Here is a 25,653-nt window from a genome sequence, read left to right on the forward strand (position 1 = left end):
GAGAGGCCAGGCAGCCTCGTAGAATCAGACGGGAATGACGCTTGCCCTTCCATGACTGATTTCTCTGCTGCATGTGATGCTGTTTGATGGCATCTGTCCCACAGGAGAACTTCTCAAATCCTGGGGCTGCGGCATCAGCTAAGTGTGTCGCCCAATCGTTTGTGGCCATCCCAGCGGCCTCTACAGCATCGTCCCCGGCGGAGGATCCCCTCAGGAAACCGCTTCTTAGCTCAGTCCTGAGAAGCAGCCGCTCCTCCTCTGCTCAAGTCTGACCCTGAGCATCTCAGCCTCACCTTCAGGCCCCACTTCTAATCCTAGTTTTCCAGCTGGTTCTAGCACATCTGCAGTGACTCCCTACTGAAGTCTTGAGTCCTCCGAGGTCCCCCATGAGGGCCAGAATCAACCTCTTCCGATGAAGCAGGAATGTTCTCAATGGCCTCTAGAATGGGAATCCTGCCTGGAAGGTTTCATTTCATTTTGGCCAGGTCCATCAGAGGAATCACTGTCCATGGCCGCTGTCCCTTACGAAACGGATTTCTTAAATAATAAGATTAGAAAGTTGAAATGACTCCTTGACCCACGGGCTGCGGGAGTGGATGTTGTGACGGCAGCCGTGAAAACAGCATCACTCCCGCGGTCCGTCTCCACCAGCGCTCGTGGCGGACCCGGCGCACTGTCAGTGAATGGCCAGATTTTGAAAGGAATCTCTCTTTCTGAGCAGTACGTCTCAGCAATGGGCTTAGAACCTTCAGTAAGCCATGTTGTAAACATCCTGATTTCCTTCAAGAACCTTTTCCTTGCATTTGCCTTTCGGCTGTTTGGTGCAAGAGGGAGACCTAGCTTTCGGCCCAGCTCAGCCTTTGACATGCCTTCCTTACTAAGCGTAATCATCTCTCGCTTTTGATTCAATGTGAGAGACGTTCAACTCTCCCTTTCACTTGAACAATCAGAGGCCATTGTAGGAGCCTTAATTGGTCTGATCTCAGTATCGTGTCTCAGGGAACAGGGAGGCCGAGGAGAGAGGGAGAGAGGGGAGAGCCAGTCGGAGGGGCAGTCAGAACGCACACGACACTTCTGAGTCAAGTTTGTCCTCTTACGTGGGTGCAGTCGGGGCACCCCAAACGGGGACAATAGTAACATCGAGGATCGCTGGTCACAGATCACCATAACCAACGTAGAAAGAATGAAAAAGTGTGGAATATTGCAAGAATGACCAAAATGTGACACACGGACGTGAAGTGAGCAATGCTGTTGGAAATACAGAGCCGACAGACAGAGGCCATCAACCTTCAATTTGTTAAAAAAAAAACAACAAAAAAACGGTACCTGTGAAACACAGGACAGCAAAGGACAGTAAGACAAGGTGCGCCTGGGCCGCATCTGTTTGTGTGTTCATCTGCCGATGGACACCGGGTGGTTCTGCCTCTTGACTGCCTACTGCTGCTGCGCACACTGGAGCACCAGCGTCTGTCTCTGCGCTCACGACTTTTGGGCGTACACTCAGATGTGAAATTGTATCACACAAGACGCCTGTGTGTCTGTCGGAGGAGCTGCCAAGCTTTTCCACAACAGCTGCACAATTCTGCATTCCCACCCGCGTCCCTGCCCGAGGACTCCCATTTCTCTACATCTCTGCCGACACGGCTTGTTTTCCGTTTGTTTCATTAGAGCCGCCCTTATGGGAGTGAGGTGGCATCTCAAGGTGCTTTGGATGTGGATGTCCCTGATGACCAGAGACGTTGAACATCTTGTCATGTGCTTATGGGCCACTGGCACGTCTCCATTAGGAGAAATGTCTGTTCATGTCTTTTATCTTTTATCTGTTTTTGAATTGGGTTGTTTGCTTCTTCTTGTTGAGTCCCAGGAGCTCTTTATATATTCTGGATACCAACCCGTTATCAGATAGGTGATTTGCAAATGTTCACTCCATTCTGTGGTTGTCTTTTCACTCTGTTGATAAGAGTCCTTCCATGTGTAAGAGTTAAGTTTAAGTTAAGTCTAACTTAATCTTTTTTTCTTTTGTTGTATGTGCTTTTGACATTATGTCTAAGAAATCATTGCCAAATTCATGGTCATGAAGATTTTCGCCTCTGTTTTCGCCTTAGAATTTTATTGTTTTCTCTCTGCAGTTTAGGTCAATCCATTTTGAATTAATTTTTGGATATGGTGTGAGGTAAGGGTCCGAATTTATGCTTTTGCCTGTGGATTTCCAGTTTTCCCAACCATTTGTTGAATTTTGTGATTGTCATTTGGAAATATTATTACAATTATGATTTTCAAAACACAAAGATTCCTGTATCTTATCCTCATTGTATTTTAGAAATCTTTGGTATTTTTCATGAGTAGCTTTTATTGTAAGGATTTTAAGTTCAAGTTGGAGCTCCCTCAGCTGCTCGTTTCTCACCAAGAATGCCTATTTAATATTCTTAGAACAGGCTAGCCCCAAAAAATGCAAAAAAAAAAAAAAAGGACTGACTCTCGGTCACATAGTTTAATTACAGTTTTTGATTGAAGACGTATTTGTAGCTCAGCTTTTTAGAATAAATGGTTTTATGCAAACAGTTGCTCTTGGACGTCTGAGGGAGGAGTCCAGGGAGCAGGAAGAATGGGGTCAGGGACCCGGAGCACGAGTTTGGGGCAGGTTGGGAGATGGCAGCGAGTGTGTGGGTGCCAGCATGGGGCAGACGTCATGGTTTGCCCTGTGTGATGGTGTATTGTTGGAGAACTGGGAGCAGGAGCAATATCTGATTTTCCTTTCAAAATAGAAAGAAGATAGATTTTGTTTTTAGCATCAGTAGGTGGCCACACTCTCCGTCCGGAGCCTAGGGGTGGCCTGCCAGCCCTACCGCCGTATGCCCCCGGAGTTCACGGTACCACGGCCAGTGAGACACAGGCCTCCTGGGCCAGTACCTGGACCTCCCATGACCCTGCACCTGACTTGCTGCCATACACGTGTCCTGCAGAGCACAGGTGAGGTGGAGGTGACGTGTCCCTGTCACACGCAGGACGGGAGAGCCCGCTTGTACCGGCCCTGGTCTCAGGCACCTGGGCTGTCAGCCCCTCGGCCGTCCCAGGTCCATGCGCTCCTGGCCTGCAGACCTCAGGTCAGAGGCCCTTAGTGATGCTGGCGTCCTGGGGTGCTCAGCCGATCCGGAAGCTTCTCTCCACACGCACGCATGGAAGCACACGCATGGCACCTCCTTACAATGTCTGGCATCTGCGGGGGTCCCACCAGTGGCTGGGAAGTGGCCCCTGGCCCTGGGCGTGAAAATCGCGTGGCCTGGCGTAGGGCCAGGCCCGCGATGTGGTGCTCTGGCACGACAGGCATTGGGTCGTACCATGATTTCTGTGAGACGCTGAGGCCTCCCACACGCACGCGGGCCCCGGAGCTGGGCTTAAGGCATTGGTCTCCTGGTGGCCGTCAGGGCTTGTGTCCACGCTGCTTCAGCTCAACCCTCGCACTCGCGGTCTGCAGGGAGGGGACCAGCCGGGGCCGCCAAGCGGCTTGCCTGCGCGGCGGAGCTGTGATCATAGCCTGACGTCCCCGCCTCCCCTCGGTGTGCGTCCCTCCTCATCTGGGCTCACTCCTTCTGCAGACCAGGGTCTGGTCCTGCTGTTGTCCTTTCGCAGTTCTGGTGACCAGTGGTTGCAGTCCCTCGGGCCCCCTCTGGCCAGTGTGCTCTGGGTGCCCCCAGTAGGTCCCTGAGGGCGCGGACGGAGGCAGGGGAAGAAGAGGACAGCAGCAGATGTCCACCGCTGACCCATTCTGCCCACCCACCCGAGTGGCATGTGGATGCATGTGTGGACACATGACAGGCTCCTGTGGCTGCCTGATCCCACGGTAGCACGTGGCTAACACCAAGGGAGACACCGGGATTCATCATCACTATTAAAAACCTTGATTTTTAAAAGATTCTGTTCGGATCTGCAGGTCAGTTTATAAAATTATTTCCTTCTGTCCCAGGGAGCTGATCGTTCTTGGGGTCACTGCAATCTGTCTTACCTTAGCCTGGGAAAACAGACCTCCTCTGTGTCTTTCTTTGTCTGCGTCCCCGAGAGCTGAGGCTAATGGGCCAGGAGCAGAAAGACACTCCTGCCCGCTCTGGGCCAGCGAGCCACCCCCGGAGGCCAGGCTTCGGCTGGGTTGGGGCCGACTGGGCAGGGCGGTGGGGCCGGAGGGAGAGGCGGCCCCGTGCGGAAGGGCCAGCGCGTTGGCTTTGCTTTCGGTCTTCAACCAGACGCCCATGGAGACGAGCTCAAGGACGGCGGCAGCTGGGAAGGTACCGCTTAGGGCAGAGCGGGGCGAGGCCGTCCTGTGGGCACAGAACTCCCTCCTCCCCAGACCAGAAGCTCGCCTCGTGGGCATCCAGGCTGCTTTTGTGAAGGGAACCGTTCCCGTGGCAATCTTTGTAAACCGTGGCACCCTGGCTGCCTTTCTGCATTGTACTTGGCCGCTTCTCTGCGGGATGAATCAGTGTTTCCTCCGCCTGCTGCAGGCCGGGGGAACTGGGAGCGGCGCTGGGGCGTGTGAACGCACTTCGTCCCGCTAGGAGAGTGGGAGGCGGTTTCTCATGTTGGGATGAGCTCCTCGCCCACGGGCACCCCTGCTTACAGGGTGGGGGCAGGGCACATACGGTTGCCCGGGTCCCTGCCGTCAGAGCTGCTTTCCGTTTGGTTCTGGCTGGGCACAGGGGTGGCAGGGCAGAAGGCCGAGCTGTGAGCCCGCCGAGATAGCCGCCCGGGGCGTGTGGGGGCAAGGCCTTGGGGTTCTCGCCTCAGGTCCTCCTGGTCCGCAGGAGGGTGCCTTTGAGAAGCATTGCCTTGCTCTGCCTGCCTCTGGCGGAGCCCGTCCCCTGTGGCTGTGCTGGCAGGTCTGCCCTTGGGGGAAAGAGGCAGCTGGAGCCCCCGCCCCCACTGGTGAGGCTCAGCCCCTTGTTGCTTCTGTCCCATCTTGACGTCTTGACCCTGTCGGAGTCCAGGCTCCCCAGGAGTGAGGAGGGAGAGGTCTTTCCAGGGCCGTGGTGGAGGCCCTGAGCTCCTGGGGTCCTCGTGCTCTGGGCTTTACCCTTCCTGGGAGCGTGTGAGCTCGTGGATGGCCCGAGAGGCCTCTGGCTATCACCACAGCGGTCCCTCTCCTGCAGCCCCGTGCAGCCCTCCCTGCCTCCCCATGCACACAGCGCCACGGCGCCTTCCCACAAGCCCTGCCCTCACACCAAACACTGACTCAGGTGTGGACACAGGTCAAGCCTTTGTCATGATGTCCCCGACGTCAGTGAGTGGACATGGCCGCAGATCTGGTGTGCGAGCGTGCAGCTGTGCGTGCATCTGGGCGTGTGTGTCAGCATTCGTGTGTGTGAGGGCATGCGTGTGCATGTCGGGGGCAGGCGGATTCTGTCGTGCCTTCATGGCCAAGCCTGTGTCTTGGCCCTTGTCCAGCAGTTACCCTGTTAGGTCTCTTCTCCGAGCCTGTGAAACCCTGGTGGGAGTTTGGCCACAAATAAGAAAACCCAAGCCTCCATGTGTAGCTTGCTTTCTTGGAGAACGAGGGAAGCACGTTAAAGAGTAAAAATCCAGAAGTGGCAGCCTCCTGAGGGATCGTCCTTCAGGGCACAGCCTCGGCCACATTGTCAAGCAAACAGCAGGTTGGAGAGGGCTGGGTCATGAGGCTGGACTGGGGCTGCCTTTCCTGACCTGTGTCTTGTCAGGAGAAACGGTCCCAAGTGGGGATGATTTTCTGTCTGATGCTGTGCTCCAGCATTTTGCACACAGAACTAAGGAAATCCATAGTAAGGATTTCCCGGACACACATGGCCTTCCACTGAGGGGGCTGGGCCACGGTTCAGAGCGGACATGTCTTCTCCCCTCCCCCTCATTTTGAGTCCCCATGTTAGATGGGGTCTGGGGTTCGTGTGGGTACACAGAGGCACTTACATCGCACATTTCTGGGGATGTGTAGCTGTTTCTTTTTGGCCGTAGACCCAGCGTACTTGTGGTCCGACGTTGGGTTAAGCCTAACGAGATGGTGACTGGTGACAGAGGCCAACTCTGAGCTCAGCAGGACAAACCTGAAACACCTCTCATCTGGGCACGCTCAGATCAGGCTTGCATTTCCTCTTACAACCAGCCACACTTCTGCGCGGCAAAGGAAACAGTCAACACAGCAAAGAGGCAACCCACGGAATGGGAGAAGACATTTGCAAATGACAGTACAGACAAAGGGTTGATACCCAGGATCTATAAAGAACTCCTCAAACTCAACACTCAAAACACAGATAATCGCATCAAAAAATGGGCAGAAGACATGAACAGACACTTCTCCAATGAAGACATACAAATGGCTATCAGACACGTGAAAAAATGCTCATCATCACTAGCCATCAGGGAGATTCAAATAAAAACCACATTGAGATACCACCTTACACCAGTGAGAATGGCCAAAATTAGCAAGACAGGAAACAACATGTGTTGGAGAGGATGTGGAGAAAGGGGAACCCTCTTCCACTGTTGGTGGGAATGCAAGTTGGTGCAGCCACTTTGGAGAACAGTGTGGAGATTCCTCAAGAAATTAAAAATAGAGCTTCCCTATGACCCTGCCATTGCACTACTGGGTATTTACCCCAAAGATACAGATGCAGTGAACAGAAGGGCCATCTGTACCCCAATGTTTATAGCAGCAATGGCCACGGTCGCCAAACTATGGAAAGCACCAAGATGCCCTTCAACGGACGAATGGATAAGGAAGATGTGGTCCATATACACTATGGAGTATGATGCCTCCATCAGAAAGGATGAATACCCAACTTTTGTAGCAACATGGACGGGACTGGAAGAGATGATGCTGAGTGAAATAAGTCAAGCAGAGAGAGTCAATTATCATATGGTTTCACTTATTTGTGGAGCATAACAAATAGCATGGAGGACAAGGGGAGATGGAGAGGAGAAGGGAGTTGAGGGAAATTGGAAGGGGAGGTGAACCATGAGAGACTATGGACTCTGAAAAACGATCTGAGGGGTTTGAAGGGGCGGTGGGGGGAGGTTGGGGGATCCAGGTGGTGGGTATTGGGGAGGGCACGGACTGCATGGAGCACTGGGTGCGGTGCAAAAACAATGAATCTTAGAACACTGAAAAGAAATTAAAAATAAAATTAAAAAAAAAAAACAGCAACAGGGGGCGCTGGTGGGGGCGGAGCTCTGTTGGGCGTCAGACTCTTGGTTTCAGCTCAGGTCATGACCTCAGGGTCCTGGGATGGAGCCTGTGTCGGGCTCCGGGCTCCGTGCTCAGGGCAGAGTCTGCTTCAGATTCTCCCCCTCCCCTCCTGCCCCCCCGCCCCGTTGCACTTGCCTGTGCGCGCTCTCAAATACAAAGAAATCTTTAAAAAACAAAGAACCGGCAACAGAATGACGGGGGACCCGAGGCAGAGGCCTCTGTCCCGCGCCCCCTGTCCCCCACTGTCCTGCAACTTTATCCTGTTTCTTCCTCTGCTGTGCTGGGAAAAAATCCCGTTCCTGGAAGTTGCCAGGAGAGAAGCCCCCCCTTCTCTCAGGCCCGCACCTGGCTTCGGGCTGAGCGTCCCTGTCCTGGTGGCCCCGATGCTGGCTGCCAGCTCCCTCCCGCACTCACCCCTGCGGGCCGGGCACCGCCTTGTGCCCTGCTGACGTCACCAGCACGAGAAGCTCCCGGCGAGGAACAGAACTGCCTGTTCTCCGGGGCTCCTGATGCTGTCGTCCGGTAGGAAACCCTGACTGAGTGCCAGGCAGGTGGAAAGCCTTCCTGTTTGTCGAGCAATGAGTCACGCGGTTCTGGGCCAAGACGCGTCCTCCGTGCCAGTGCTAGGCCCTGGGCCAGACACTCGAGCAGGCGGCAGCCCGCGGGGCAGGGGCCGCTTCAGGCGGCCGGACGCCCGCTTCCCCGTCTGGGCCGCTGCCGCCCTGCTCAGCACGTGCCTGCACGTTTCCAGGTCCTTCTGGAAGCCTGTGCTCTGGGCTGCGCTTTGCCCCGCTGGGGAGAGGCGGCCTTCCCCTTCACAGAGGGAAGGCGTGGTCCCTGCTGGGAGGGCTCGGGGCTGCTGCTCCGGCGGGGGGCCGGGGGCCGGGGCGGCTCCCAGACGTTCCTCCTCCGGAAGGTGCTGTCAGCGCGGCCTGAGCGGCCGGCTGGGTGGAGGGGCCCCGCTCGGGCTTCGGGGTTCCCAGGGGCCGGAGGACGGGCGCACCAAGAACACCCACCACATTTCCCCTGTCTCTGTTGTTTTCGGATCTGCAGGGCTGGGATCAATTACCCATCGCAGCGCTCTGTGAAGACACTGGCCACACAGCAGGCCGGTCTCGCCCCAGACTTGCTGCTGGCGGTCAGGGCGAGCAGGTGGCCCTCTCTTCCCAGGCCGGGACCAGAAAGCACCCGCCTCGCTGAGGCGTGGCCTTCAGAGCCGTGGGAGGTGGGGAGAACGGGGTCGTGGGCCGGTACTGCATCAAGGGCAGGAGAGCGTGTGCCCACAGTGACAGGCCTCCGTGGGCCCTTGTCCTTCCACGATCCCAGCGTGGTTCACCCTTAGAGTATCGTCAGCTCCTGGAGCCGTGCGGCGGGAAGGGGCAGGGCCGCCCAGAAGAGCCCCAAGTGCGGTTCCAACCCAAATCAGCTTTCACTTTTGACTTTGGATCGCGTCCCATGGTTTTGGCCCTAGTGTTCATGTTTTCCGGATTGCATTTGGTTTGGGCTCCTGTTAGGATCTGCGTTTCCCGAGCACGCCTCCGGCACATGAGGTGGAGGTGGGGAACCCATGTGTTCCTGCAGATGGGGCCCAGCAAAGGCAGGTCATGCTGCTGGGACGAGCCTGTCCTGATGCAGGTCCCCGGGAGGCCAGCTGGGGTGGCCTGGCCCCCAACCCCACACCCCTGGCGGTACCACTGACCCACAGTGGCTCCGGAGGAGACACAGGACGGGACGCCTGGCTCAGCATTTGGTCTCCTGCTGGGGTCCCCCTTTCCTTCCTGCCTCTGACAGGGTCTAAGCTGTGTTTTACGATGTGGCCACTGACTGCTCTGGGGAGGCTGAATCTTGGGGGATGATTATGGGGCCGACGGGGGCTGTGTGCTGTGCAATGACGCGGCATTGCAGGGGACCGTCCTTTCGGGGAGGTCAGGCCTGTAAGGGGAGGTCCCCTTGCCACAGAGTTCACATTCCCGAAGCTAAAGCCTGCCCGACAAGAGCCCCTCCCCCGCGCTTCTTGTGGTCCGGCATACCCCGACAGGGCTGACGCGACGGAGGGACGAGAATGGGCCCACGGCGTGCGGCCCTCAGGCCTTGCGGGGTCAGAGGGCAGAGAGGGCTGGTACGAAGGATGCCATCTCACCAAGGATCCCCAGAGCCGGCCTGCTCCCTGGCCGCAGAATGTTCCAGCAACATACTGCCCTTGACCAGCTGCTCCCTGAGCGCCGTCCTTCCTGGAGATTGTCCTCCCCACCCCACCACCCGCCGCTTCTTAGAAAGCTGGTTACTAGAATTTTCCTGCAGGCTGGGTCCCTTCTTGGGAAACAGTTGGGAGGGCCGAGGGTGTGCGCATGTAAACATCCCAGTCCTGGCCTCTGGGCTCCCATGTGGGATTGCAGACCTGTTCTGAGCTGGGCAAGGAAGGACGATTGCAACGTCTTGGGGCCCCGTCCCAACCCCCTTTTCATGTTCCCCAATTCAGTGCTGCTCAGCCCTGCACACCAGGGCAGGGCCCCTGAACTAGGGGAGGCTGGTTGAGGGTGTCAGGGGTGGCCTGGGGAGCCTGGAGAGCGGGTGTGGGTGCGTGGATGGCTCAGCACTGAGCAGGAGGGAGCAGGGGGAAGGGCCCTGCCCCCGGGAGCTCCTGCGGCCAGCGGCCTTGTGTGCGTGCGTGCGTGTGTTGACCAGAGTCTGCAGGGAGCTAAGTCCTTGCTTCATAGGTCTCTCTCTCTGGCGTCTTCTGTCCAACTGTGCCTGCCCCTTCCCTGCTTCCTCTTCGTGGCTCGGCCATCGAAACCACCAGCCCTGGTTCCTGTGCCCCAAGCAGCAGCCCAGCGTGTCACCCAGGTCCCCAGACCTGCAGCTGTGCCTTTCCTCTATAGACTGGTCCCCCGGGGCGTCGCTGCCCTCCCTCACCCACCCTGCGGCTCCTCTGCTCTAGGCCCCACTCTGGCCAGCAAGGACTGGCCCTGAGCTTGCCCCAGCCTGTCCCACCTCCCTTTTTAGGAAGGTCCCTCTGTGCCTGGCCTTGGCATCACCCCCTTGCAAGCCCTTGCCCGCTGGCCCACGGCCATACATCCTGGCAGAGCTGGACCCCGAGGACAGAAACAACTCAGGGGCCCTGGGCTGCACCCGAGCAGCCGGCCAGTGCCAGGAAGAACGGCTGCACCCCTCGGAACACTGGGGGCAGCCTTGGGCCGAGAAGCAGGTGCTGTGGCCTGACCCAGGGCCGTGAACGGGCCACCGTCAGGGTCAAAGTGGGCCTCTTGGTTCCTTCCTCGGTGTCCCTCATCTTACGAAGCTCTGGCCTCCGTGCCCAGGGCATTCTCCACCCAGCAGCCAGCTGGGTCTTTTGAAAACCTAAACCTGGCCACATAATTCTGTTGCTTTGACTTTCCCGCGCTGCCCCGCGGCCCGTGGAGCAGGTGCGCAGATCCTGTCTGTCGTGCCCCAGCCCGTGCGGCTCATGCTGCTGGCTTGGCTTTTGCCTTCTGTGTGCGAGAAGGGGGCCTGGAGGTCCGCCGGACCAAGAACATGCCTGGGATGCGGAGACGCAGGAAGAAGGAGGTGAGCGAACACTGCCGGGGGGCAGGCCCCTAATCATGGGGCTGTGCCCTCTGGGGACACCTCCCGCAGCCCCCTCTTATCTCGCCTTTCCAGACCTGTCCCTTCTGTGCCATAGCAGGGACAGGCTTGGTTGTGGAGGGTGGCGGACTGAGTGGCGTGCGGGTCCGAATGCCCAGCCGGGGCCACCCCTGCCCGGCCCCTCTCTGCTGTGGGGCCTCTCCCAGGCTCTGCACATCAGCTGCCCTTGTGTTGTGCACATCACCCCCTGCCATGCGCCTTCTAGAGGAGGCTGCGGACCGGCCTATGGGCTGAGCTCCGGATGGCCACCAGGGTGGCAAGGCAGCTTCCTGGCTTTGGCTAAGAACAAGAGGGACACTGTCCCCCAGAGCTCTCGTGCCCAGGCAGGCCATCCAGGGAGGGCTCTAGTCTGCCTGGAGCTAGTGGAGTTCATCCTGATGGGGCCGTGGGGAGGCTAGCTGGGGTGGACATTGCTCACGAGGAGGACAAGGTGGGAACAGGACCCCTGCCCTGCTCAGCTTTCTGTCAGTGCCTCCCCTGCTCTGCTGGACACACATTCTCGGAGCTGGGAAGAAGGACAGGCTTTGGCCCCGCAGAGGGGGCTGTGCTCGATCCCCGGGGTCTGCCGCACCGTCTGAGGGGCTGGGAGGGGCAAAGAGTGAGAGCAGGGGCCACAGCCACAGGCCTGCGTGGCCCCACGGGTGGAGCTCCCTCCCTCTGCGCCTGTGCTCGCGGGTGGTGGGAGGCAGGCAGGAGGGGCGCCCCTGCTGGAATTGCGTTTCCTCGCCGCAGCTCTGGTTCTCGGCGCGGCGCTGCGTCTGAGGACTGAAACTAGGAAGCCCCACAGGGAGCGAGGGGGGCCCGAGCCCCAGATTTCCAACATTGTCTGTCCAGGACTGGGCTCCGGCCCCCCAGTCCTGGAGACCCTCCGCCCTGTCGTCCTGGGCACCAACGGGGACTTGCACTTTGGTAACATTGCCGTAAGGGACTGATGCCTGGTGTCCCTTAAAGATTCCTGTGCGTGGACCCTGGGCCACTCGGCGCCCAACTCAGAGCTCCCAGGAAGTGTTGGTGACAGGGACGGTGTCACGTCCCCCAAATTCCTATGTTGGACCTCTAGCCCCCAGTGCCTCAAGATGTGCATATATGGAGACGGGGCCTTTGGAGAATTGATTAAGGTAGGAGGAGGTCACTAAGGCGGCCCCCATGCTATCTGACCAGTGTCCCCATGAGAGGGGATCGGGACATGCACAGAGGGAAAGTGCCTGAGGACCCGGAGTGAGGACGGCATCCACGCGCCCAGGAGAGAGGCGAGAGGAGCCCGTCCTGTGCACACCTGGATCTGGGACCTCCCGATTCTGGGACCGGGACAGTGAACTGCAGTTGGAGCCCCTGGTCTGTGTCTCTGTCGCAGCGGCCAGGGCCGACAAGACCGTGAGCGAGCCAGATCGTGTAGGCACACCCAGGTGGTGGTCTGTGCCCAGCCTGAGCTGGGCACCTGCCCGCCCACGGGACACCGTGCAGTGATGCAGCCAGGCCTGCCCTGTGATGCCAACCTTGGCAGGCGTCCTGGTCCCGTCGCTGTGCTGGGGTGGGAGGGGGTCCGTGGAGGCCGCCAACCTTGCTCTCGACGGCTGCTTCCTGACAGCTGTTTCCTCCCCGTGTGCCCATCTCGCTCCCAGCCACAAGGTCACCACTCAAAGCCTGGGGCTGCCGGACCCCGTGTGGCTGAGAAGGTGTGTTTCACTGTGGGGGCGGGGGAGCTAGGCAAGGACTCCCGTCCTTACAGGTCTGACCACAGGGGCCACTGGAACTCCCAGCTCCGAGGCCAGCGCATATCCGTGGGCCATCGGCCCCAAACACCTTTCCCTGTCCTAGCTGTCCCCAGGCAGCTGCTCCCTCGCGGCTTGTGGTCTGTCCAGAAGACAGCAGCGAAGCCAGGGGCCACCTTCTGGTGACCCTCTAAGGACTGGCTTTTTCCCAGGAGGACAGCACTGCCCTCTGCTCTCAGGGCTGGTGGAGAACATCCTGGGTGAGTCTCTACAGACCCCGGGTCAGGGCCCGTAAACCAGATCAGAGCAGCCTAAGTGCAGAAGATGGGATCGACGCACTGGAAGCCAGTTAAGAACATACGTTTACCAAAACCACCTTAAGGGAGATGTACGAGCCAGCCACTCCCCCGACAGGTGCCCATAGCGCTTTGAACCGACGGGATCATTGCATAGAAAATAGAGAAATCCTGCGACCCAGAGAGAATAGGGCCAGCAGGCCGATGGACAAACGGGCAGCGGTCACCAGCAGACGCTCTGCGCCGTTGGGCCATCAGCGTGGGAAGCGGTGGTCATTCACCCGGCGGGTGACAGCTCCGTGCTGACCTGCCTCCGGGGCTGGCGGGGGAGTGGCAGCCACGGCTCCGCCCGCGGCAGCCACGTGTCTTGGGAACATGCGGGTGAAGAGAACGAGTCGGGAGACGTGCCGGGATCCTTCCAGCACAGCCTGGAACCAGACCTATCTTGTGTAGGCCGTTAGGCATCGAGAGACCTGCAAGGGGACCTCAATGATAAAAGAGAGGGAGTGATGAGCAGGGCGTGGGAGGGGGCTCTTGGCTCGCAAGGGTGTCGTGGTGAGAGCCGCAGGGGGCCTGCGTGGGCAGATGGAGAATGTGTGGCAGAAGCCAGGATCTGTGCCCCTGGTGCCAGGAGAAAGGGAGGGAGGAAGGAGGAGGAGGGACAGCCTGGCCCACGGGCCACCACCTGGGGAGGCCCCCCTCCTGCGCCACACCCGCTGCCGTTACCGCGAGAGGGCACAGTGCCATCCTCTGTCTTCTGTCCTCTCTCTTCCGTCCTGAGCCCCCGGGACTCCTGAAGGGGGTGGACGCCCAGCTGGGACCCGAGCCGCCTGCCAGCCGCACCGTGTGTCCTGAACGTCGCTGTGGGGCTGGGATGGAGGGAGGCTGTGGACGGCGTCCGCACTTACGCGGCCCCGAAGTCCGCCCTCTTGATTCTCTGTCCCCCACCCTCGTCCGGGCCTAGCCTCGTGCCAAGAGGCTGCGGAGACCACGCGGGCTCCGTGAGCTCTTGGCTGTTCCCTCCAGAAGGTTTCGGGACCACAGGAAGGACCCGGCGGTGCTGGCTTTGGGCCCTTGGCAGGATCCAGGAGGGGAGACTCGTCCCCGTTTGTAGTTGTGGGAACGGAGGTGTGGCGGGGCCGGGCTGGCCCTGAACTGTCCGCGTGGCCCCGGCTGCTTGAGAAGGCCCATGCCTCTGTGCTCCCTGCCCGTTCTGGGAACAAGGGAAATGGGGTTGCTCGCCGCGCTTCCTGAGGAAGCTTCACCAGGAAATAGGCCAGGCCCCTGGGAGCTCGGATCCAAAGCTGGGAGTGAACCTGGGGAGCCTGGGCCGTGGCCGTCGCAGAGCAGAGAGCAGGCAGCCGGGCCCTCCGCCTCCACGGTCTCGCAGCCACGGCTGGGGGCAGCTTCCGTGCACACGCCAGGCCCCAAGGAGCTGGCCGGGCCCAGGGACCAAGCTTCCAGGAACCGGGCCAGGGAGGGGGCTCCGGTCGGGGCCTGGGGCCGTGCCAGAGTTGTGGGCGGTGAGCCTCCAGCCGGAGTCTGTCCCCCAGGGAGATGCTCGGGCCTTCCAGAGAATGCCAGCTCACCGTGGCTCACTGATTATTGGTTTCAGAAGCCCGGCTCAAACTCAGGTTCTGGCTCTGGGGCCTCAGGCTGCTGGATCAGCATCTCTCAGAAGAGCTGGGTGGGGTCAGAACGGGATTTTTGGCCTGGCCTTTCCCCCACGGCAGAGCGGCATTTGGGTCTCTGGCTCTTGGGGCCTCTTCCCAGGATGGTGCTGTGTCTGAGTGCTGGTGGCCCCGAGCATGGGCCCGGCGTGGCTCGGGGGGAGGGGTTGGGACCATGTGGGCCGTGGGGGGAGGACGGCTTTGAGACACTGACCCTGACATTGGTCTTTGCTCTGTGTGGTGCCTATTGTCCCCAAGTAGATGCTGTCCTCTGGTCACTGGGGGACCCCGGGAAGGGCAAGGGGCGTCTGGCAGCTGTGAGTTTCCATCTGCTCAAGGCCCAGACTGGAGAGAACCAGGCTTGGATGAAGGTGGGCGCCTGGGGAGACAGTGCAGGCTGTGCTGGGAGGGGGGCAGGGGTGAGGGGAGTCCTGGGAGCACAGGGCCTGCCCCGTCCTGGCTCTGATGACAGAGAGCAGCCCTGCCCCTGCCCTTCGATGGTGGTGTTGCCCTCGGGTAGCTGGGCTGTTGCCTCTCTGCAGAGCAGCCCGGAATCTCACTTTCTGGGGGTGCCTCTGCTACTCCAACTGTTGTCCCACTTCCCGTTCGCCTTCCTGGTCCTTTCTCAGCTTGGCCCACGTAAGCCCTGGGGAGGGGCAGGGCACGGCAGATGTGGACTGGGAGAACAGGGGAAGGAGTCATTATGTAAGACCCTGAGCTGGGTGAAAGCTAGGAAGGGCACCGACAGTCAGCACTGGGGACGGCTCCAGCTAAGACCAGCCGGGAGCACAAGTGCAAAGGCCCTGAGGCAGGAGATAGCCAGGCGCATGGAGACCAAGCAGAGAGACCAACAGGTCTGGAGGAGCTCTGGGGGAAGGTACAGGATTCCAGTCTCTCTGGGATGAAGACCGGAGCTCGCCACTGACCCCATCCTTCAGTGAGCCAGTGGTCAGTGACACATGATGGGCAGTGGTGCCCAGGAGTATGGTCAGTGGCAGGTGAAGGTGACTGTTCTCCGAATGGAAGACCAGAGCCAAGCAGACCCGCCTATCTGGCTCCCAGGCTCCCAGGTATGAGGGTGTGGGGAGGGCTGTCGGTCCCAGCAAGAGTTAGAAATGGACTGGAGGTCGCCATGGTGACTAAAGTGACTGCTGGTGGGGCAGCCCCAGTCGGCGCCCCCATGGCCCCTGCTCTCCCCCTGGGAACAGGAGTCTGGCCGGCCTCAGCCTTTTAAGGGCATTTCTGGGCCAACACCTGCATTAGCCATCTTCGGCCTGGCTGAAATGTGATCTCGCTGGAGCCCGGCTCTCCATAGGGCAGGAAGCTCTTCCTGGCCGGGCAGACGGCCAGCACTGCCTGTCCCAGCAGGCGCCCCCACGTGCCACCTCCGCTGGATGGGGAGGGGACGCACAAACATCCCCCGGAGCTGCTCTGCTGGCCTCGGAGGTCGGCCACGGTGGGGAGAAAGGCTGCAGGGAAGCCCGGGCTTCCAGGGGGAGGGGTTCCCTGGTGGGTGAGGGCCAGGGTCCCAGGACCCTCTGTGCACCACGTTGCCCCTTACCTTGCCCGGCTTTGGGCTACTTTCAAAACCAGCAGCATGTAGCCCTGCAGGAGGCAGGAGGTGAGCGTGGGGGTCCCCAGGCTGGGACCACCTGGGGTCTCAGGTCAGGTTTGTGTGCACGGGGCACACAGATTTCCGGAAGAAATCTGAGATTTCCGGAAGCCTGGACAAGCGGCCCTTCTGCCTGGTGAGGCTTCCCTGGTGTCTCCCAGCCAGGTTCCACCAGGGTCAGGGCGAGAGGGGCACTTGGGCATGGCAGAGAGGCCACCCCTGGACTCTGGCACGCTGTGGCCCTGGGGGTATTCTCAAGGTCAGCTGCGGAGCTGTCTGGGCAGGCAGGAGCTTCCTCCGAGAGCGTCCTCAGAAACCTGGCACAGTGGGCTCTGCAGGCTCTCGACCCCAGAGCCGGCCACTCAGGCTCTCTGGCCCCCCGGGCTCATTCCCTGCCCGCCGCGGTCCCCCATACCATGGTCATGGTTCCCCGGGCCTGGCTGCTCACTTTGCCCAGCCTCGACGCGTTCTCAGCAAGTGCCTGCTGCTTGCCGACTGGGCCACACTCAGCTGGAGGGCCAGACAGCACCCCGAGTCTGTACGCGGTTTTCCCTTGTCCAGACGGCAGACGGGTGAGCTGCCTGCGTGCCACGGAGAGCTTACAGCCCGGGGGCCCCCCTGCTTGTCAAAGCTGGCAGCAGGGGCCAGGGAGCTCCTCGAGGCCTGGCAGGCTTATGCCCCAGCGTCCGCACAGAGTGGCTGCTGGCGGGGTCCCGTGGAGGGGTGAGTGGCAGCACCTGGAGGGGTAACGGCAGACGGCTCTGTCCGGGCTCTGGCGGAATGCGCGCCCTGACTACACCACGCTGCCTGGATGTGGATTAGTGCCACTTCAAATTCAGTCAATTTAATTTAATAATTGTATGTATTCATTTATTTGCAAGTGCAAGGGTTTCAAACAGATAAAGGGCATCTCTGAAAAATCCACAGCTGGGGTCCACTCCCTGGTGGAAGGCCGGACGCTTCTGTAAGAAAGCCCCAGGGACTGGAAGGCTTAGACAGGAGGGAGGGATTGTCTCACAGTCTGGAGGCTGGACGCTTAAAGTCTGGGGCTGGCAGGGTGCCCCCCTCCGAGGCAGAAGGAGACCCCATGCTAGGCCCCCGTGACTTTTGGCGTTTGCTGGCACCTGTCGTGTGCCTCGGCCTGGAGGTCTTCACAGCACACCAGCACGTGTGCCTACGGATGCCTCTCTCCTCTCCTTGTGCAAGCCTGTGTCCCTGTTCCCCGTTTTACACAGACACGGTTGTGCTAGACGGGGGCCCGGACCACCGGTGCGACCTCATCACTCATGACATCTGCCACAAGCCTCCTTCCAAATAAGGTCACCGTCTGAGCTGCCATGGGTTAGAGCTTCAACTTAGTAGGAATTGTTAGGGGACGTGTTTCAGCGCAGAAGGTCAGGAACAGTCAAGGACTGTTCGCAGTTTGGGGCCAGGGCAACGAAGCTGCTAGCATGCTTGTGCGCAAGGCTTCCCGCCGACTCACGCTTTCCTTCCCCTGGGAGTGCGACGGTCAGTCGGGTCACAGCTTCTCAGGACACTTCCAGACTGATTCTCTAAAGGGGCGTTGATTCATCCTCCCAGCAGCAGGGACTGCGAATTCCTGTTCATCCCCAGCCTCGTTCACCCTCGGGATGGCCTGTCGTCTACATTACAGGCTTTCCCATTGCTGCACGGCGGCACCTCTCCGCGGTGTGCGCCGGCATTTCCCTGACGACAAGTGAGGGGAACTTACTTGCTTATTTGCGATCGGTGTGCCTGCTTTGGTGAAATGTCTACTCACGCGTTTTGCCCATTTTTTAAACGGGGCGGTTTGTTTTCCTGTTTGGGGTTTAGGAAGTTCTCTATGTATTCTGGACGTAAATTCTTCAGGTAAGAGCTTGGCAAAGACTTTTCTCCCAGTCTGCGGCTCGTCCTCCGCTTCTCAGTACCGCTTCTGGAAAAGCAGAAGTTCTTCGTTTCGATGCAGTCCAACTTACGCACATTCTTTTATGGCTCGTGCTCTTGGTGTTGTAGCTAAGAAATCTTACCTTAGCTCAAGGTTATGAATATTGGCTCCTGTTTCCTTCTAGAAATGTTACGGTTTGAGGCTATATATTTAGCTTTACGATTTTCAGTTATTTAGTGTATGGTCAGAGGCGTGGGTCAAAGTTCCACTCGTGTGCCTACGGATGCCCGACCTCCACTAAATTGTCTCTGCACCTTTGTTGGAAACTGTCCCTGTGCTTCTGGACTCTCTACTCTATTCCCTTCGTATGTTGTCTTCCCTAATGTTGACACCGCACAGTCTTGATTGTGATAGTCTCGAAACCAGGTAGTATCTGTCCATACTCAGGCTTCTTTATCCCATTTGGACTATCCCAGGCCTTTCCCATCTCCCCATGAACTCGACACTCAGCTCGTCGGCTTCCGCAAAAGCGTCTGATCGGACTTTGATTGCTTCGAAGGAACAGAGCCGCATACTCTGATCCACAAACATGCTTCATCTCTTCATTTATTTAATTCACCTTAATTCCCTTCAGCGATATTTTGTAATTTACAGTCAGAACATGCACATTTTTGGTAAGATCTCTCCCTAAATATTTCATATTTTGGGTGTTATTTCTTATTTAAACTTTGGATTGTGCGTGTTGCTTGTAAACAAAATGTACTTTATTTCTGCACCAAGATCTTATGTAAACCTCACTATGTTTACTAGGTCTAGGAGTTTTTTGGTACATTTTCCTAAGATTGCCCACACAGCGAATTCTGTCCTCAGTGCAGAAAGACAACTTACTACCTCCTTCCCAAGCTGGATGCCGCGTTTTTGTTTTCCTGCCCCTGTTGCCCTGGGTCGGACGTTCAGAATGCTGTTGGATCAAAGGGTTGGGAACAGATGTTCTCACACCGATCGCAAATAAGCAAGTAAGTTCCCCTCACTTGTCGTCAGGGAAATGCCGGTGCACACCGCGGAGAGGTGCCGCCGTGCAGCAATGGGAAAGCCTGTAATGTAGACGACAGGCCATCCCGAGGGTGAACGAGGCTGGGGATGAACAGGAATTCGCAGTCCCTGCTGCTGAGAGGATGAATCGATCCCATCATCTCCCTGAAAATGGGGCTGCTGTCTTGTGGGGCGCTGGTGCAGAGGGTCTTCAGGCCCAGGCAGCCCCCCACCCGAGCCCTGGGGCTCTGTTTACCACACATGGCGCCCTGTGAGACTGACCGAGCATCCTCCACTCCCAGGAGCCAAACAGAGGACGTCGGGCAGGCTGCCGCTCATAGAAGACCCCTGACCCACGCCTGCCCTTCCTGGCCTCTTCATGGCCCCATGGACTGGCCCCGTGTGTGTGCACGCGCATGCATGTGCCCCTGTGTGCACCTGTGCTGGGGCACTAGAAGGGGAGGCGGTGGGCTCTCCAGGCAGGAACACACGTGGGCCTTGGGTCCCTCCGTCAGGCCCTGTGGGGTTTCCGGCCAGCTCGGTTCCCAAACCCGCGAGGGTGGTTCGAGGCTCTGGAAGCTCCCCGTGCTCCTTGTCCCCAAGGTCGCACCACCCTGCTGGGCAGGCAGGCCCCCGCGGGTGGGGTGGGGTGCGGAGCTTCGGGGCCCAGAAGGTCATGGGGGGGGGTCAGCGGGGGTGGGAGGTGGGGGGCCTGCCAGCAACCCAGCAGGAGTCCGCAAGAAGGCAAGGAGCACCCCTTCTGGCCTTGCCCGGCCCCCGTTCCGCCACGGCCCGGAGAGGAAGGGCCTGTTTGCAGACTGGCTCACTGCCTTCGGCTGCCACAGGACGCTTGCCATTGAGCTGGAAACCCCCCCGCAGGAAACACAGCGACCCGCCGTTTGAAGCTGGGCGGCTGGTCCCTCAGGAACGCCCCGGGTCTGGTGAGCCCTTGAGTGGGACGGGGCCTGCCCCTGCCTGCTCCTCCCCCACCTGACCCAGGGAGGTTGGGGTGAGAGATGCGGTGGCTCTGGTCGCATTGACCCCCGTCCTTCGGGTCGCCTCCTGAGGCTTAGCCAGACTGTTCTAAGGAGCCCACTTAGGGGCAAGGCTGGGGCTCAGCCTGCGGCCACCAGTGCTCTAAAGGGCATAAGTCTGGGGGTGTCAGCCTTGCGAGGGTCGGGAGCTGATGGTCGAGGTGGGCCAGCAGAGAGGCTCCAGGGGAACAGCTGGGGGTGGGCACCAGAGGGTCACTGCCCGTCAGCATCCAGACTCACTCTGACCCCTCAGATGCGTCCCTAACGACCCAGGGGTCATTGCTGGGTAGTGTCCGTTCTACAGCCAAGACTTCCCGTACATGGACTGAGAGGCCAAGAGCAGCGGGCGGGTGCTGACCACTCGGGGCAGCTCCGGGTCCCTTTGAAGGTCCAAACAAGTCCTGGGTCTGGCCTGGCCGTCAGGACTTTGGAACCAGAAGGAAAGCCCCACCCGCGGGCCAAGGTTTTCCTGCTCTTTGAAAGGATCTTGGTTCCAGGGTCCGGCCCTCAGAAGCTTCCGGAATCAGCCCATCCCCCTCCTGCCGCAGAAGTAGCCAAGGCGGCGGCAGGGCGGGGGGCAAAGGTGAGGGCGGTCGGTGGCGGGTCGGCCTCCGGGAAGCTCTGCTGACCCAGTGCCGTGGGACTGCCTCGCAGGCTGCCGCTCGCGTTCCAGGACAGTGAGCTGGGCTGGTTCCAGGTCCCCTGGCCGCGGGAGCACCGGCCCACTGGGCCCTCCCCTGGACTCCCACCTGCACTGGTTTTGGAACCCCTGGGACACCCTGGCCCAATGCAGGTCAAAGAGGGGCTGATGCCTTAACCCACAGCCCGTACACGGGGACACGGAGTTCTGCTCTGACCAGCCGTGCGGAGCCTTCTGCGCACATGGCGGGGCCGCCCGGGCCGCCCCAGGGCTCTGCCGCGCTCTGCTCTTCCTTGCTGGAGCCGCGCGGGGCTCGCTTCCCCCTGGCAAGGAGAGGATGGGCGCAGAGCTGCGGGGAGCCCATGCCGGGAGGCTGTGTCTCCCACTCTGAGCTCGGCCCGGGGATGGGCACCACCCCAGGCTGCCTTCCCACCTTCCAGGGCCCCCTGGGCATCTGTGGACATCTTCTGTGGAACACGTGGGGGACCATGTTCCAGCAACTTCCACGCTTCCTGGCCCCTCTGAGCCAGCGGCCCTCGGGCTGCACAGCCCACGTCTGTGGGTGAGTCCAGAGAGGGCCGGCTCGCCACCTCCCGCCCCTGCCCTAGAGTGTGCGGCGGCCCTCTGGCACCCACATCGGGGGGCACCCCGCCCCTCCCACCTTGGGGGCTGTTTGAACCTCTCATCAGGCTCTGATGGCAGCCTCTGTCCGTCCCTTTTCCTGCCCCTGGGAACAGCACCGGTCCCGCTGTCAGGGCTTCCCAGTTCTGAGCCCATGGGTGACCACAGGCCCGGGTGGGGGTGTCTTAGGCCTGGCCACATCCTCGTCCAGGCACCAAGGGACAGTCTCACGGAGAGACGGAGGCCTGTACCTCCTAATGTCTCAGGGCCGTCACAGGGGGCCTGATGGTCCCCTCCCCCTCAACTGAGGCTGGACCCTCTGGGACGGACGCTGGAAGATGTCCCTGCCCAGCACAGCCCGCACCCAGCTCCCACCAGCCCCTGCGCATGCCCGCCTGGCCCTGCAGGAAAGGTAGAGGGGAGATGGGAAGGTGTGGTGGCCGCCAGGCGGGGCCCTGAGTTCGCACATCGTGGTGCTGGCTCTGGGAAGCCGAAGGCCGTTCCACACACTTGCACACACGTGTCCAAGCACACACACCCGTGTGTACCTACGACGTGTGCTCCGTGCATGCACCCATGCTGGGCACACACTCAGGCTGCTCCCGCTCCCCGCCTCCCCGGGCATCTGTGCCTGCGTAGATGCACTTGCACGCATGAACCCGGTTGCACAAGCTGAGGACCCCAGCCTGGGGCACACACCGTGATTCAGAGGTAACGAGTGGCAATTGCCGGGCGTTGGGGGCTTGGCCTCTGGTGGGCAGGCTTCTCTGAGTCAGCCGGGGTGTCCTTTGTCGAGCTGGCTGTCCCACGGGGCAGTTCCTGGGGGCCTCCCACTGGCAGACTCTGCACCCTGATTTCTGCCCGCAGGACTGAGCAGTGACCGTGCCTTAGCTCACCTTTTCTCCGTGCTTGTACTTTATTTAAACCCAACATTCCTGCAGGGTCCCTTACAAAATGCTCAGTATCACACCAAAACTCAGTGCTTCCACCTCCCCTGCGGCCCGCCTCCACCCGGCAGCCTCCCTCTGGCCGTGGCAAAGCGTCTGGTGACAGACCCAGGCAGGGCACGTGTCTGGGGGCGAGGACCGCTCACCACAACCTGCCCTTCGCGCCCTTTACCCCTCACTGTGTCCCCCGGCAACGGGTCATGGCCTTCGTGTCAGGACGTGGGTGTGAGTGTCTGGCTCATCCTTTTTGCCCGAGGCTGGCGTCCCAAGTGTGCGTGTGCCACGGGTCTCTCCAGCTGTCCCCGTGCCCGGACATTTAGGCCATGGACTGGCCGTAGGGTCATCCTTGCCAGTGACCTGGTACGGGACTCCTGTCATGGGCACATGCTCCCTGTTTGAGAGACACTGTCACATGGCCTTCCAACGTGCCGTCCGAGCTGTGCCCCACCAAGCCGTGGGGACGGACACTCCGGCCCCCACTCTGGGGACAGCTGCAAGGACTGCCATTTCTCCCGCAGGCAGGACAGGGCCTGGCACTCAGCATGACATTGGAGGAGGCCACATGGCTGCCGTAGGTGGCGCGTGTGCCCTGGCACTGGGGGGCTAGGGAACACGGATGTCTGGGGCCATGAGGCTGGACGGGCTGCCTGGGAGGGGGACCCTGGAGCAGTCCCAGGACCCCGGCAGTCCCTTCCTGCGTCCCTCACCGTGCTCTTAGCACCTGGGCCCGGCTGTCCTGAGTCCCGACGGTTACAGGCCAGAGACAAGGGGGAAGGCCCTCGCTCGCACTCTAGCGTGTGTCCCGTGTTGGTGGGAAGGCCTGCATGACCCTGGCCGGGGGTACGTTGAGTGAGACTCCCAGGGTGTGGGGTGTAGCGGTTGGCTATGACCCTGACCCCCAACCATCACTGCACACAAGGTTTGGGAGGGCGGCTAAAACTGGAGGGGCTGATACAGGGGGGTGTGGGGGGCAGGTGTGTGTGTGGGGTGTGAGTGTGTGTGTGAGTGTAGCTGGGGTGGGAAGGGGAGAGGCCTGAGCTCTGAGGACGGCAGGGTCACGCGCTGCTGAGGACACTGGGCCGCCTGTCCAGGCAGGTGCACCCTGCATCTGTCTGAGCAGGTGGCATCTGTCCCCCTCCCCCACCTTCTGGCCTCACCCTCTGACCCCCCCCAGCCTGGTCATGCCTGGAGCTGCCCCTTGAGCTCTGTGGGCACAGGGACCACAGGGTGAGGAAGTGGCCACCAGGAAAAGCCGCTCCTGTTTAGAAGGCAGCCCCCCCGGGCTTGTGGCCGGTCCTCCCAGGCCCTCAGCAGGCGGCTGGCCATTTGTCCCTAGTCCCCTCCTGTGTCCTTTTAGAGACAAGGCCTTCTGTCCCACCCAGGCCTATGGCTGGAGCTGAGGGTGTGGGGTCACAGCTGGGCTCCCCCTCCCTCCCAGGGGCCTTCCCTGCTGCCCAGGACTCACGTGACCGAGCGCCCCTCACACACGGGGGCACACCCAGCGGCTTGAGCTCTCCATGACTACTGTATGGCACCGTCCCCACGAGCCGAGTCCTCAGTCACGCCGACAGCAGCGGATACAAATTCTCTACGTCCAAGTACTGACCCAGTGACCCCGAGGGTGACTTCCCAATACCAGCTGAGAGTCCACTCTGTGAGTCTGAGTGACCACAGGACGATGGGACGTGAGCCGCTCCGGGGAGGACCGTGCCAGCCCCCTAGGGGAGAGCAGGGCACGGGGAGTAGGGCTCCAGCTGGCTCTCCTCTGCTCCCCCGTCCAGCCCCGGGAGCCAGGGTGGGGGACATGGAGGCCCGGCTGCTCCCAGGGGCTGGACCTATCCCTGCCTGTCAACCCGTGTTCCAGAAAGTTCCTCTCCCGCTCCAGGCTGCCCTCGTCCGGGGAGCCCTGTGTCACTTCTGAGGCTCTGCCTGAGATGCTGCTCTGGGGCCGTCCCAGCAGCTGATGGGGGCTCGGGGACCTGGCAGGGTCTCATCAGGCTCAGCCCCTCCACGGCCAGGGAGGCCCCGCCGAGGTGGCCAAGGCCACGGCGCCACACCAGCGAGCCACGTGACGTGTGACGGTACAGCAGGCCGGGATGAGCACACGCAGCAGGCCGGCAGGGGCTGTCCCTCGTTCCGGCACGAGCTGCAGGGCCCGGAGCGCCCCCTGACCCCTCGGGCCCTCTCTGTCGTGTTAGAGCACAAGAAACATCCAGTTACCCGCGAAGCCGTCCGCCGGCGTGCAGGCCCGGGGCACTCAGCACACTCGCCGCTGTGCACCATCCCCACCGCCCACCCCCAGAACCGCCATCTCCCCACACGGGCACTCCGTCCCCACTACACGTGGCCTCTGGGCCCCTCCCCCGTGTCCCACACCCCCGCCCTGTCTGTCTCTGGACCCGCCTGCCCCAGGGACCTCAGGTGCACACGGCGCATGGTGCCGGTCTCCCTGTGTCTGGCTGGTGTCCCTGAGCACGACGTCCCCAAGGTGCATCCACGGGGGAGTGGGGTCGACCTTCCTTCCTAAGGTCGCATACTGCTCCCCCGTCCGCCGCTGCAGGCTGGCGGTTGGCGCTCCACGCTTCTCGCTCACCTCCTCACCCCACCGTGGCGGTGTTCTGCGGGGAAGGGGCCTCCGGGAGGTGATCAGTCCGTGGCGGGGGGCACGGCACGGTGGGATCAGCGTCCCCCGCTGCTGGGAAGCGGGGAGGGGCCTCGGTAGCCAGACACGGAATCTGGGCGCGGTGACAGACCGGCCCGACTGTGGTGTGTCTGTGCCGGCTGCCTGGCGGACTGGGGCGCATGTGTCTGTGACATCTTGTTCGTGCGCTCATGCGTGGACACGTCCACGTGCGACCGCGTGTCCGCGCTCCCGGGCCTGGCCGCGCGAACGCGAGTTTACCCCTCAGCGGGTTTCAGCGAGCGAGCGCTGGGCCTCCTGGCGGGTCCATCGGGTGATCCTGTCTGTGGCGGGGTCGCTCCTCACGCTCCTGGTCACACGGGTCGCTGTGTGTGCACGGGAGCGCGGCTGGGCTCTGCGTGTGGATTTTCATCCTGCTGCTTTGCAGAATTCATCCGTCTGCTCTGGCGTGCGCGCGCGACCTGTGAGCATGACCCCGCGTACGGAGGTGACTTGACTCTCCCTGCTCGGCGACCTGCGGTTCCCGCCTGTGGCCCCGCCGCTGCTGTGGGTGCCTTGCGCCCTGTGGACGAGCACTGCGAGGGCGGGAACTCTCTTGCTGGTTCCCTTGAGAGCGGCGATCGTTCTGGGTCTGACCGTTCGGCCAGCGCGGTCCCCTGGCAACATTACAGGGGCCTGACCTTGAAGGAGGCGTGATCCCCCGAACCCGGGAGG

The 25,653-nt window shown here is 60.6% G+C and overlaps 1 protein-coding gene and 1 pseudogene across 1 annotated transcript; both read right to left on the bottom strand.

The window, feature by feature from the left end:
- Positions 1 to 2,476: 2,476 nt before the first annotated feature.
- LOC125087838 (collagen alpha-1(I) chain-like) lies at positions 2,477 to 17,842 on the bottom strand. The gene is made up of 5 exons (XM_047708556.1): positions 17,820 to 17,842; positions 16,555 to 16,720; positions 16,089 to 16,132; positions 13,584 to 14,354; positions 2,477 to 4,546 (listed from the first exon to the last, which is right to left on the bottom strand). The coding sequence occupies exons 1-5, from the start codon at positions 17,840 to 17,842 to the stop codon at positions 4,288 to 4,290; spliced, it is 1,263 nt and encodes a 420-aa protein (XP_047564512.1). The 3' UTR covers positions 2,477 to 4,287.
- Positions 17,843 to 20,575: 2,733 nt separating this feature from the next.
- On the bottom strand, positions 20,576 to 21,921 carry LOC125093641 (translation initiation factor IF-2-like; annotated as a pseudogene).
- Positions 21,922 to 25,653: the final 3,732 nt, after the last annotated feature.

This window comes from Lutra lutra, chromosome 1 (assembly GCF_902655055.1).
Source record: "Lutra lutra chromosome 1, mLutLut1.2, whole genome shotgun sequence".
Classification (NCBI taxonomy): Eukaryota; Metazoa; Chordata; class Mammalia; order Carnivora; family Mustelidae; genus Lutra; species Lutra lutra.